The sequence below is a fragment of the Microsporum canis genome, genomic scaffold (assembly GCF_000151145.1).
Source record: "Microsporum canis CBS 113480 supercont1.3 genomic scaffold, whole genome shotgun sequence".
Classification (NCBI taxonomy): domain Eukaryota; kingdom Fungi; phylum Ascomycota; class Eurotiomycetes; order Onygenales; family Arthrodermataceae; genus Microsporum; species Microsporum canis.
Genome location: NW_003299167.1, coordinates 2,513,303 through 2,527,323, shown reverse-complemented (window position 1 = coordinate 2,527,323; position 14,021 = coordinate 2,513,303). Strand labels below are relative to the sequence as shown.

The following is a 14,021-nucleotide window of genomic DNA, read 5'->3' as shown; positions in this document are numbered from 1 at the left end:
CAGAGATGTGCGGGTGGATAGAGTGAAGTTCGTGGAGATGCCTTCGCTGTCCTGTTGTAATATGACGCAAAGGCTTCTTTTTTTTTTGGCTTCAAGTTCAGGATTTCGAAGTTGCAAGTCGTAGAAATCGAGCAGCCAATGAGCGTGGCGGAAACGATTACATAAGATAAGTGACGAAAAGGAGAGCAAAAAGATGATTTTCATTAGAGACGATCAGCGAGGATGCCATGGAAGGGATGGAGGTATTTGCCATTATTAACAGGGTGGTAGTATAGCCCGTCATCTATTCTAATTCATCAACCGGATGGGACTCCTCAGTAGAGAAGAGTTCCGTTTAAACGCCGTAGATGCCTCATTAAAGATCAGCCTTTGTGTACGCTACTATATCAGGTAAATCTCTGATCTCCATGGTTTCATTAGACCCCAAATCGACGAGTTTCACGACCTCCAGGTGTAGAAGCCCCGGGGACAAAGGTAGAAGTCTTAGTCTCGTAGAATGACATGTGCCGGGAAGAAGAGGTCTGGTGAAATTAGGTCAGCGAGGCAACCGTATTTCAGAGGTTATGATGTTATAAGACTCACCCTATTTTCGAATCAGTGCTAAGGCATATAAGATCAGTTTCATGAGGGGCCGCATTTTGTTGCATTGCATAGACAATGTTCTCGTCAACGATAGCCTCGGCAACTTCATCGGTTCTCGTTATGGAGGACGTAGATGAAGGTCTGGGGACATGTGCTCGTGTGTCTGAACGTCTTCGAAATGGGACGGCAGCAATCCCAAATTTCCTTGCCTTTGTTGATGTGTTCACAATAAAAATGTCCCAATCAAATGGTTTGCCAACCTCGACGCTGGAAGGACCAAAGAATGATATTTTTACCCCATGGTTTGTAGGGGAATAAGATGTGACTTGTGGTGTAGAAGGTTCTTGTGTTGACTGGTCGCTTCCACGAGACACGATGCTTCGACGCAGCATATTACTAACGCCTCCTAAGGACTGGTTTGTAGGTCTAGAAAAGTCAACGCTGGTCCTCCAACGCATTGATATTTTAGGCTGGCACTCATGAGAAACTAGAACTGTGACCTTTAATGAAATATCGAGCGTAGATGTCACTGGTGTAGCCGTATCTGCCATTTCGGAGGATACAAGCTTGTAGACCAACGATATATCATCCCGAGCCGGGCAGCTGATAGGGGGTGAAAAACCGATGGCTTGGGTCAGGAGCTCCACGGTTCCATTAGCCAAAGATAACTCTGCTTCCTCTAAAACAACTTCATAGCTAGTGAACGGTGTCGCTTCGAAGTCGAGACTAGCAGTCGTCGATAATTTTTTTGATACTGCAGCTGAGCGGGAATATCTAATCCTGGCGCTGGCAGCCGGGATGATACGAATGGGATTATATGACGTTTGTTGCACATTGTATACTAATCCTTCGGGCTGGGTAGAAGGAACAAGCCGTAATATTCGGGACGCTGGAAGATATGGGTCCAAGTCCTCCACGGCAGCGGTGAGGGGCTGGAAAATATTTGTGGAAGCTGGCGTAAGGCCGGGTAGGTATTGGTCGTCATTGCCAATGGTTGATTTCTGTGAGCCCTGAGGGATAAAGTTGGCGGACGCTGTAAACACAACAGATGGGTGCCTCAGGCGTACTCGAGGGCGGTCTAGCAAGTTAGTTCAAGCTGAGCACTGGCGGAAAGTAGACGTATACTAACAGAGGAAAGCTTCTGATTTCCATATCACATATGCGTTATTTCCACTCCCTCCATCGCCAACAGATTCGTTAACAACAACAAAAGGGTCATCTTTGTTATCCACAGTATGAGAGTATATCAGGTCCTTTGAATTTGACTCTTCTTCCCCTTGCTCGGCCGAGCTGCTCTCATCAATAGCGAAGACCTCTAAGTGTACACTGAGATTCGAGATGCAAGACTCTAAGCTGTCTTTTGGAAAATCTGACAGACAAAGTACCAGATAAAGGGTAATGCGTTCATCTGTTCATTTGGTATAAGCAATAGGGCAACCTGTGGCCGAGTGGATGAGGTCCATACCAAAGAATAGCAGCTGTCGCTGTTGAATCTTAGTCAGACATGTACCCAGATCTCCAGAGCTTTCTTGTATAGATCCTAGTAGCTCCTCTATATTCAGATTTGAGGCCTGAGGGACGACCGTATCCAGAGTCGCATCTTGTAGGAACTGATATTCTGACATCTCAACATTAGGGTATCAAGCGAGGATAGACAAAATGAGATATAAGTGTAGAACCCAAAACGAACTTAACCACCTTTAACTAGTAGCAATAAACACTGTAAAATAAGAGAATAACCAATGTAAAACCGACTCCTCCAGATATAAAAGCTGATAAGAAATGTCAGCTTCATGAACACCCAATTAGGCAAAAGTCGTAGTTGAAGGGGGATTATTGTCACGTGATTGACTAGAATCGTAAATTTCTCGCGCGCAAAAGCTCAAAGTTATTCAAAACCTTTGAACATTATTGAAGACGTTGTTTACAAGCCTTTAAAGCGCACCTCTGGGCTTAATGGACAGTTGTTTGTGAATAAGGTCATTTTCATTGTGCTATTCTCTTTACAATAATGTATTCGATGTCACCAATTTGATACGAAAACCCAGCGAGCTGAACACAGACGAGATAATATCTTCCACCACGATGAATGCACCAGAGGGCCTACCGATGCCACCAGCGATCTGGCAGGAGGCACGGAATGCAGAAGGCAGGGTTTACTATTACAATGTTCAGACCAAAGCCACCCAATGGACCAAGCCGTTGGATCTAATGACACCGCTGGAGGTGTGTATTCATTTCCCTACTGTTGTTTGAACTTCTCACTGATAGTACATCTTCAGCGCGCGTTAGCAAACCAACCATGGAAGGAATATACAGCTCCGGGTGGGAGGAAGTACTGGTATAACACCGAAACCAAACAAAGCTCTTGGGAAATGCCTGAAGTTTACAAAAATGCTCAAGCCCAGGCGCAAACCCAGGCTCAGCCTACACCAAAGCCGACTCCTGTGTATGTCTCCTGTATCTATGTGTTGATATGAAATGAGATCTAACATCACCTTTCTTAGTGCCCCGACCTTTGTTGCTGGCGGTGTAGGCGCGTTCCCTACTTACCAGGCTCCAGCACACGATCGTGACGAACATGATCGAAGCATGACCGACCGACGACATGGATACGGAGGAGGTATTGATATCAATGGTGCAAATGCAGCCGCTATTGCTAATCAGCAATCTGACTCTGGGTTTGCTACGTTTGAAGAGGCGGAAGCTGCCTTCATGAGGCTCCTGCGACGCAGCAACGTTCAGCCGGATTGGTCCTGGGAGCAAGTGATGCGCGCGGTTATTAAAGACCCTCAATATCGCTCGTTAAAAGATCCTAGAGACCGAAAAGCCGCATTTGACAAGTACGTACTTGAGGTTCGCGCTCAAGAAAAGGACAAGGCGAAGGAGAGATTTGCCAAACTTAGGACTGATTTCGGTACAATGCTGAAAAGCCACCCTGAAATCAAACACTATACGCGTTGGAAAACAATTCGACCTATTATCGAAGGCGAAACCATTTTTCGATCCACGGATGATGAAGGTGAACGCAGACAGCTTTTCGAAGAGTATAAATTAGAACTGAAAAGGGAACACGCAGAGAATCAGGCTAATGCACGCAAGTCAGCAAGAGATGATTTGGTTGATATCCTGAAGACACTAAATTTGGAACCCTACACTCGCTGGTCAGAAGCCCAAGAGATAATCCAGTCAAATGAAAAAATCCAAGGGGACGAAAAGTTCAAAGCTTTGACCAAGTCGGATATCCTAACTGCCTTTGAGAACCATATAAAGTCTCTTGAGAGAGTGTTTAACGACCTCAGGCAACAACAAAAGGCTAACAAGGTTAGAAGAGAGCGTCAAGCAAGAGATGCATTTATATCATTGCTACGAGATCTCAGGTCCCAAGGGAAGATCAAAGCTGGCAGCAAATGGGCCAATCTATATCCTTTGATCGAGGAGGATCCGCGATACACCGCGATGCTCGGGCAATCCGGATCTACTCCTTTAGATTTATTCTGGGATATGGTGGAAGAAGAAGAACGTGCTATACGTGGACCAAGAAATGATGTTCTTGATGTTCTTGATGTAAGCCTTCATTTCTACCATCCTTCTCAGCCATTGTGTGTATATTAACATCATGATTCTAGGACAAACGTTTTGAGACAACCCTGAAAACAACGTTTGATGAGTTTAAGGCGGTAATGAGGACTGATCGTCGTACAGCTACAATTGACCAAGAAACTCTTCGACTTATCTTTGACCGTCTGCAAGAGAAGGTCCTTCGGCGCACGGAAGATGAGAAGCATGCGGCCAATCGACAGCAACGGCGGGCAATTGACCTTCTCCGATCACGTATTAAGCATCTTGAGCCGCCAGTCCTGGCAACTGACTCCTGGGAGGATGTTAAGCCCAGAATTGAAAAGATGGAGGAGTACCGAGCCGTTGACTCAGAGGACGCCCGCCGTTCGGCATTTGACAAAGTTGTCCGTCGCTTGAAGGAAAAGGAAGAAGATGCTGAGCGTGATCGCGAAGCGCGTGGAAGGGACAGACCCTCTCGACGCGATCACTATGAAAGGGGTGATCGAGATGATCGCAGTGGCCAGCGCTGGTCAGCCTCTGGGCGCCACAGCCGCACCCCTGAGCCCGACGCATATGAAGCTGATCGCCGCAAAGCTCAAGCGGATCGGGAACGATCCTATCGAAAAGCCAGTGGGTTTTCGTCACCGCCTAGCCATCGTGATCGTGATCGTGGAAAAGAGCGAGATAGGGACCGCGATCGTGAAAGAGATAGGGATAGGGGTCGAGACCGTGACAGAAGCTCATCTCGACACCGTCGTGACCGCCGCATTCGAGAAGATGAACGTGACAGACTATATCATAGTCGTGCTGACCCCCGATCCAGCCGTGATGAGCTAGATTATGGAGGTGGCGACACTGATACCGCAGCGCGAAGTGTGACTAGTGAACGCCGTAGACGTCGAGACAGTGATGCCGAGAGCGTTGGCAGTCGGTCTGCAAAACGCTACAGACGGGAGCCTGACCGATCAGTGGGTGCCAAAGGCGGTAGACGAGATAAGGGAAAAGAAGAGAAACCCCCTGTGGTGGAAGAAAAGGCAGTTCATTCTGGGAGCGAGGAAGGGGAAATTGAAGAAGATTAAGGCTTGAGCATGAACGAAAGTTGCTTTCCAATTTCAACCAACTCTTGTTTACTATAGTTTAGAACTTTAGACTCAATTATAGGCCATTAATATAATCAAGAGTTGGATGAGCTATCCATTCAAAAAATAAATAAAAGCAGCTTTAATTCCAACGTAGAGTGGGAGGAGATGTTGAATCAATTCACCAAGGATGAGGCACAGAATGGAACATCTGCGACCACAATGCAATAAATGAAAGTAAAAAGTTAGTTTGTTTAGTAAGAAACTGCAAGTAAACAATTTGGAATGCAATTTGCTTGTTTCTATCCTTCTCAGATTCTCGACTCATACATACCATATGGCTAGTTACCACCCGAGGGGAGTTAACCAAGGCACCGCCAATGGAGTCTCGACACCATAAGCCTCATAACCATCGCTGGGAGCCTCTTTTCCACGTTACACAAGTATTGTGGAAGGAGATGGCATAGAAATCATGAGCCGGCACTTCTGTCACAAGTATACAGATGACCTCATGCATGGGAGGATTCTTCGTGTCATCGTCGCTATCGTCGCCATCATACGAAGCTATTTCACCGAAGAACTGGATTGTACGCCATCCTCGGCCTGCAATCAGGTTGGGAATACTGACACGGCGCAAGCGGCAATCCCTGATACGCCTCCAGTAGTTCTCCTGCCAGTGTGGCCATCGACGGTAATGGCCATCATGGCGATTATCCCATTGGGCAACCTTTTCAACTCTCTTCCTCCAAGAAGAACTAGAATAATATGTTAGATATAGAATAAAGAGCAGCAAAAGGGCGGGTAAAACTTACGAAGTTGCCACTCAACTTCTGCTCTTGATCAAGCTGGGAGTTATGCTTGTTAATACGTGGTCTGTAAGTGCTAGGGTCACGTCTGAAGGTGACATCCAAGTTCTGAAGGAATCGATTACATCCAGTCAGGAGGGATTCAGGCTTGTTTGCTGTTGCCTTGACGGAAGGGCTTCCTTCAAACAAGATGACACGATCGGCGAGATAGGTGGCCATAATGAAATCGTGCTCGACGACGAATGCGGTCTTCTTGGTGTGCATGATAAATCTTTTGATAACACGGGCAGCCACGATACGCTGTTCGGAATCAAGGTACGCGCTCGGCTCGTCAATCAGGTAAATGTCAGCTGGCATACCCAGGGCCAAGACAATAGCAACACGCTGCAATTCACCACCAGACAGGTTTTGAACTTCCTGGTCGACGAAGTCGTCAAGCTTAAGCGGCTTGTAGACATCTGTCTGGAACTGTGGGGACAAGAAGGCGGCCTTGATCTTCTTGAAGAAGAGCTGTCGAACGGTGCCCTGGAACTTGGGGGTGATGGTCTGTGGCTTCATACTGATGTTCATTGGAGGAACGGTCTGGTTACCATCTGGCTTCACAACACCGGCCAGCATCTTACAGAATGTGGTTTTACCAGTTCCGTTTTCTCCCATCATGACGATAATTTCGGAGTCGGTAAACTGACCACTCTGGATGGTAAGGTGGAAGTTTCCAAGGGTTTTCTCCATCTTTGGGTAGCTGAAAGCTCTATCCTTGTCGATCATAAAGTCGTCACCAGCTTCGGCAATTCGGAAGGTCAAAGATTCTTCTCGGAAACGAAGATTCTCGGTGGGGATATGGCCGTCAAGGAAAACGTTGATACCTTCACGGACCGACGCTGGGAGAGTGACCACACCATACACGGCGGGGCGACCGTAGAGAACACAGATAAAGTCAGAGAGGTAGTCTAGAACGGACAAATCGTGCTCAACTACAATAACATAGTCATCTGGTCGAAGAAGTTCACGAATCATACGGGCAGCAGCGAGACGCTGTTTAACATCCAAGTAGGAAGAAGGTTCGTCGAACATATAGCTAGTCTGGTTATCAGATCACCTTCTTCCGCTTGTGAGAGGAAGGAAAACTTACACATCCGCTTGCTGGACACAGACAAGGCCAATGGCAAATCGCTGAAGTTCTCCACCAGAGAGGAAACCGATTTCACGATTCTTAACCTGTTGAAGCTCTAAGAAAAGGTCAGCAAAGGATGTCTGTTGTGGGAAGTTTGGAAGCGAGTACGTACCTAGAACGTCCATGACGTGTTCCATATTGTCCATCTGAGCTCGAGCCTCAAGAAGAGCGCCGACCTCCTTGACCGGGCCCTTGACAGCTCGAGGGATCTGGTCGACATACTGTGGCTTGACAACGGCCTTGAGGTTATCTTCAAGCACCTTGGTGAAGTAGTCTTTGGGATTGGTTGTCAGCATCTAATCGTCTGTCGTGAGTAAGATGGGGTATGGTGGGCAAACATACTCTGAAGCTCAGAGCCGCGGAAGTACTTTAAGATTTCCTCCCAGTCAGGCGGGTTGTCGTATCTACCCAGGTTGGGTTTCAGCTTTCCACTAAGAATCTTGAGTGCAGTACTCTTCCCGATACCGTTTGTTCCAACCAGCCCGAGAACCTGGCCGAGACGGGGCATAGGCAGCCGGTGAAGCTTGAAGCTGTTGGCCGAGTAACGGTGGGTGACCTGTGACTCCAGGTTGGTGGGCAGGTTGATGATATGAATTGCGCCAAACGGACATTTCTTAGGGCAGATACCGCAACCGATACACAACCGTTCCGATATAAACGCGATTTTGGAGTCCGCCGCAACTTCGATGCAAAGCTTGCCGGTACGAACAACCGGACAAGACTTTTTACATTCCTGACGACATTTCTACATTCCCGTTTGTTAGGACGTTATCTGTAACACGCATAGTATACCGGTGACCACTGACCTTTGGCTTGCACTGTTGTGTGGTGAAAAAAACTCGAAGCATCAGAATCTGTATCTGCTCAAAACGTGGCGGGGCAGAAGGGAGTATACCTTATCGCTGTTAACGATAGCAATCCTATAGAAAAGAAATAATGGGTCAGTCTATCATCTGTATGACCATGGCTACAACATACCTAGTCAGTTTATCAGACATGGCGGGTGGCTGATAAATTTCCTATCTAGATATATATTTCTGTGGAGGGGCAGAGAATGAACCAGCTAGCAAGGTCGAGTCTGCCTTGCTCGAAGTGAGTAGCAGCCAAAGACGACCGACTCGTAGTTCTCGACAGTCGACTCAGGTCCGGGAAGAACTCGAGAACGAGATTGGTGTCTGTCGTTTGTTGTCGAGAAGAAGAAGACGAAGACGACCAAAAACCTCTTCCTCTTCCGTCAGATGTTTGTGTTCCTTTTTTTTTTTTTGTCCTTGTCTTACTAATCACAAACGCATCGCCTGTGGTTCGTGCGTCCTGCTGACTAAACCATGACTAAGATGACTAACTTCTTATCTCATCCACGCTAGCCCCAAAGAGGCAAAGGCACCCTTCACCAACTTCTCATCCGCCCATCTTTCTATTTTTTGCTCTTCTTCCGCCGGACAACCCAAAAAAAAAAAAAAAAAAAAAAAAAATAACCCGCCCATATAAAAAAAAGAGGTCTTCCGCTGGGCCAGAACAGCATTCTTGCTACGTCAAACTCGCCAGTTTTGCGCTGAACTGCTCAGCAGGCCCCTGGTCGCCGTGGGGGGACTACCACGCTATGGATCGTAAGTGGTTTTCTCCGTCTCTCTGCGTCTCTCTACTGCCAGAGACGCCCCCGGCCTTGTCTCCCATACTCCCTCCAAACCCCCCAAAAACCGACCACCCCTCCCCTATCCCTCTGGTTTGTTATATGAAGTCGAGCTCTCGAGGTTCTCAGCTGCTGCCGTGCTTGTCTGTATAGCTGTTTCTGTCTCTCTGTCTTCTCTCCTGGCCTCGTTGTTCACGCGCCTCTCATGCTAAGCAGCGCTTCATCCCATCCCCATTTCCATCAAATTTCATCTATAGATACATCAGACCCCATCTATTCCCGCGTCCCTACGCCCTCCTGGAGAGTTATAGCTACCTTTAATACAATAATACGGGCTACACGCTCCTGGCCTGTCTCTCTATGCGTTTTGTTCCCGCGTTTTCCTGCAATTGCCTCCTCAATGCTAATTGCGACAATGTAGCCTCGACCGTGGTGATCCCAAACACCCTCCCCCTCGATATACGAAACGGACACAGTCCTATACGCTCACCGCCTGCCTATGGGCTGCATGATAATGTTTCCATGCCCGATGTGCCCAGTGATGGCGAGATGTTCCCTTCCAATGGCGAAAATATGGATGACTCCGATGCCTCTCACGAATCCATGAATGCCGAAGAGGCAGCTTCGGCAAACGATGACGATGACGATGAGAGTGTCAATGGTGTCGATGCCGGAGTGAGCTCACACCATTCTTCTGATGATGAAAGCATTGGAGGCTCGGAAGACGCGGCTGGCGAGGACGTTGCGGAATTCATGCTGGACAACGATGTAGATGCCCCTCCGTCTGAAATGTTCTCGTCCTCGCCGGGCTCGAAACGGGGAGTGAAACGTAAATCTTCTGTCGATGAAGAAGAATATATCAGGAACAACCCTGCCCTATACGGCCTACGACGGAGTGGGCGTGCTCGCCCAACTCGACGGCTGGACCAAGACAGCTCCAGCTCCGACTCTGATGTCGCCCCTCCCCCAAAACGGCGTCGGCCTGGGCGTGTCTCTGACCGTCCTTCTCCAGTGCAGATGCTGGATTCATTCTCTGACTCTGATAGTGACGCGTATGAAGGCCCTCGTCGTAGCCGACAGGGCAAAAAGCAACGCCGGAACGCTCAAAATAATAAAAACTCCTACCTCCCGTCGCATGGCGAAGTTCGCTTCTCCACAAGGCGAGCAAACAAGGTCTGCAACTACAACGAAGAGAGTGACGACCACATGTTTGAAGATGAGTATGAAGAGGGTACTCCTGGCGAGTGGACATACACAGTGGATGACACCACGCCCGCCATTGACAAGATCCTTTATCACCGCTTCAAGGAAGGCGTTGACCTCTCCAAACCTGACCTAGGTCGCCGTGACTGCGAGTATTACACCAAGTGGCAGGGCTTAGCACATTATCATGCCACTTGGGAGACCGTCGATACCCTGGCTAACTGTCGCGGTGTTCGGCGTCTAGATAATTATATTCGGAGAGAGATAGAACAGGAGATCCTCTTCATGAGAGACCCAGATGTAATCCCGGAGGAACGAGAGAAATGGAGCCTTGACCGCGAACGGTATATAGAAAAAATTGACCATTTTAAACAAGTGGAGCGTGTCATCGGCTCCCGTGAAGTCGATGGTGCCACCGAATACTACATAAAGTGGAAGCGATTACCGTATGACGGCTGTACGTGGGAAGAGGGAAGCCTCATAAGCAATATGGCTCAGAGCCAGATTGATGCCTACCTCGACCGCTGCTCTCACCCTCCTATCTCCTCCCGGACTGAGTCCAACCCTGCAACCCGCTCCAAATTCGAACCCATACATGGAAACCCAGACTTCATACAAAACGGTCAACTCAAGGAGTTCCAAATCAAGGGTGTCAACTTCCTCGCCTACAACTGGGTCCGTGGCCGTAATGTTGTCCTTGCTGATGAAATGGGCCTAGGAAAAACTGTTCAGACTGTGGCATTCATAAACTGGCTACGGCATGTCAGACAGCAGCAAGGACCATTCATCGTCATCGTCCCATTAAGTACCATGCCAGCCTGGAGCGAGACCTTTGACTTATGGACTCCTGACGTCAACTACATCGTCTATAGCGGCCCAGAGCCTGCCCGAAGGATCATCAAAGAGTACGAGCTCTTGACCGATGGCAATTTGAAACGTCCTAAATTCAATGTTCTCCTTACCACTTATGAATATGTTTTACAAGATGCAAGTTTCTTAAACCAAATCAAATGGCAGTTCATGGCAATTGATGAAGCGCATAGATTGAAAAATCGTGAATCACAGCTATATACCAAACTTCTCGATTTCAAGTCATCGTGTAGGCTGCTCATAACGGGGACTCCAGTCCAGAACAACCTGGGAGAACTCTCTGCTCTGATGGACTTTCTCAACCCTGGTGCCATTGACATTGACGAGAACATGGACCTGAACTCTGAAGCAGCCAGTGCAAAGCTGGCCGAATTGACCCAAGCCATTCAACCCTATATGCTCCGTCGGACCAAATCAAAGGTCGAGAGCGAACTCCCACCAAAGTCCGAAAAAATCATTCGAGTCGAACTATCTGATGTTCAACTCGAATTGTATAAAAACATCTTGACCAAAAATTATGACGCCCTCAATCACGGTGGCAAAGGACCTAAGCCCTCACTACTCAACATCATGATGGAGTTGAAGAAAGCGAGTAACCATCCGTTTATGTTCTGGGGTGCTGAAGACCAAGCGGGAGGCAGCACACGGCGAGAAGATCAACTAAAAGCTCTCGTCACCAGCAGCGGGAAGATGATGGTGCTTGATCAGCTTCTCACCAAGCTCAAAAATGATGGCCATCGCGTCCTGATTTTCAGCCAGATGGTGAGAATGTTAAACATATTGGCTAATTATATGGATGCTCGCGGCTTCAATTACCAGCGGCTAGATGGTACAATTGCCGCCGGCCCACGACGTCTTGCCATCGAGCACTATAATGCCCCCGGCAGCACTGACTTTACCTTCTTACTCTCCACACGTGCTGGTGGCCTTGGTATCAATCTTATGACGGCTGACACAGTCATCTTGTTTGATTCAGATTGGAACCCCCAAGCTGATCTGCAAGCTATGGCACGAGCTCATCGCATCGGGCAAACCAAGCCTGTCAGCGTGTATCGTCTGGTTTCTAAGGACACTGTTGAAGAGGAAGTCCTAGAAAGAGCGAGGAACAAGCTTTTGTTAGAGTTCATTACCATTCAAAGGGGCGTGACGGACAATGAAGCCACCAACCTCAAAGACAAACTTGCGCGTGCTGGCCATCATGTCAATGAGCCTACTTCTTTCGATGACATTTCGCGGATTCTCAAACAGCGCGGACAACGCATGTTCGAGCAATCCGACAACCAGAAGAAACTTGAAGAGCTCGATATCGATGCTGTCCTTGCCAATGCTGAAGAACATAAGACAGTCGAGGAGGACGCAATTGAGGTTAGCGGAGGAATCGACTTCATCAACGAATGTCAGTACGTTGATGTCAAGTTTGACGACCTTTCCTGGGATGATATTATTCCAAAGGAATACCTAGAGAAGATCAAGGCAGAGGAAGAACTTGAAGCTCAAAGGCGACCTCTGAAAGAAGAACCCAATGAAAATGCAACCGGGATCCCCGCCATTAGCGATGAACGTGAGGAGCGAAAAGCTAAAAGACGAGCTCGTCAACAAGTGAACATGGATGCTGATGCCATATCCGATGCCGAAGGCCCGGATCCAAGTGCACCGCTAAGCGAAAAGGAGTACCGGCATCTCATCCGTGCGTATCTGAGATACGGAGACATGAAAGACCGCGAAGAAGAAATTATTAAAGAAGCACGCCTCGTAAATCGGGATCTCACAGTCGTGAAAGATGCGCTTAGCGAAGTCATTGACAGGGCTACGACTCTTGAACAGGAGGAAAACAACAGAATCCGTGCTCTTGAACGTGAGGGTAAGAGCTTCACGAAAAAGGAACGAAAAGCAATCCTTTTCGACCACAAGGGCGTCAAACGAATAAATGCGGAGACCATCGTTAGTAGGCCTGGGGAAATGCGCCTCCTTCGAGAAGCCACTTCCAACCTACAGGATATAACGAGCTTCCGCATACCAGAAGCTACCAAGGGCGCAGACTACTCCTGTTCTTGGGGTGCCCGAGAAGACGGGATGCTTTGTCTAGGTATTGCTCGCCACGGCTACGGAGCGTGGACACAGATCCGTGATGACCCCGAGCTAGGCCTAGGGGATAAATTCTTCCTTGATGAACACCGGGTTGATCGCAAACAAGAGCGGTTAAGTGGTAAAGGCGAAGGGTCAAAATCTCCTGGAGCCGTACACCTTGTTCGAAGGGCGGATTACCTCATATCAGTGCTTAAAGCCAAGGAAAGCAATGGCGCAAGCGCTGCAGCCAGAAAGGCCCTAGAAAACCATCACCGTAACAATAAAAAGGTCAACGCTCGGAATGCACATAGGACGGTTTCCGCATCCCCTGCCCCATCTCTTCCACGAAAAGGTAGAGAAGCAGAAAAGCCAAGGCGCCGCTTGCAAAACCGTGGCAGCCGTGACAGTGCTGATGGATCGCATACACCGCTGCGAGAACGAGATCGTGGAAAACCCGCCGATTCTGATAAAGCACGCAAACATTCCAAGGAAGAGGCCCTACGACGTCGTAGTGACGACCGCAGTACAGCCACTCCTACAGGTGGTGACAACATGCTTAGGAGTATCTTCAAACCAATCCGAGAGCATCTAAGGCGGGTGTCCCAGGTCACTAAGGAAAGCATCCCAAGCAAGCCAGAACGAGCTGCCGAACTTCGTCGATTGCTGCGGATGATCGGAGATTTCATCCGTGGTATTCTTGATGGGCAAGAGGCCGCCGCCTCACTTGAAGGGAGATTATGGTTCGTCTTAGTAGTTTATCTTCCTCACTCATCCGTTATACTGACCTATGTACAGGGACTATTGTGCGGCATACTGGCCAAACAAAGGAACACCAGGGAGTGCACTTCTCAACATGTACAGCAGGCTAGTGGCCGCTGAAAAGGGCGCAGAAGCGTCGAATTAATTTCTACTATCCTACTTTCTAACATTTACATGCCAACGACCTTGTTGGAGATGCATCCAGAGCAATATTCAGCCCCGTTGCTGCCGGATATCACTTCACTATCTTATTATATTCTACTCCCCCTATCTATTCTTGCTTTTATTTC

The 14,021-nt window shown here is 48.3% G+C and overlaps 4 protein-coding genes across 4 annotated transcripts; 2 read left to right on the top strand and 2 right to left on the bottom strand.

Annotated features, from left to right (window-relative positions):
- Window positions 1-355: 355 nt before the first annotated feature.
- Window positions 356-2,207, bottom strand: MCYG_03811 (conserved hypothetical protein; the record flags this gene model as incomplete). Its single annotated transcript, XM_002848259.1, has 4 exons — window positions 356-521; window positions 583-1,660; window positions 1,712-1,990; window positions 2,048-2,207. 4 exons carry the CDS (start codon window positions 2,205-2,207, stop codon window positions 356-358), a joined length of 1,683 nt encoding a protein of 560 aa, XP_002848305.1.
- A 460-nt stretch (window positions 2,208-2,667) lies between these two features.
- On the top strand, window positions 2,668-5,222 carry MCYG_03810 (pre-mRNA-processing protein prp40; the record flags this gene model as incomplete). Its single annotated transcript, XM_002848258.1, has 4 exons — window positions 2,668-2,808; window positions 2,865-3,031; window positions 3,090-4,149; window positions 4,212-5,222. The coding sequence occupies 4 exons, from the start codon at window positions 2,668-2,670 to the stop codon at window positions 5,220-5,222; spliced, it is 2,379 nt and encodes a 792-aa protein (XP_002848304.1).
- Window positions 5,223-5,761: 539 nt separating this feature from the next.
- On the bottom strand, window positions 5,762-8,200 carry MCYG_03809 (translation initiation factor RLI1; the record flags this gene model as incomplete). The annotated part of the gene is made up of 8 exons (XM_002848257.1): window positions 5,762-5,977; window positions 6,035-7,106; window positions 7,161-7,257; window positions 7,315-7,476; window positions 7,545-7,947; window positions 8,009-8,020; window positions 8,098-8,122; window positions 8,181-8,200. 8 exons carry the CDS (start codon window positions 8,198-8,200, stop codon window positions 5,954-5,956), a joined length of 1,815 nt encoding a protein of 604 aa, XP_002848303.1.
- Window positions 8,201-8,802: 602 nt separating this feature from the next.
- Window positions 8,803-13,876, top strand: MCYG_03808 (chromodomain helicase hrp3; the record flags this gene model as incomplete). The annotated part of the gene is made up of 3 exons (XM_002848256.1): window positions 8,803-8,809; window positions 9,254-13,712; window positions 13,768-13,876. 3 exons carry the CDS (start codon window positions 8,803-8,805, stop codon window positions 13,874-13,876), a joined length of 4,575 nt encoding a protein of 1,524 aa, XP_002848302.1.
- Window positions 13,877-14,021: the final 145 nt, after the last annotated feature.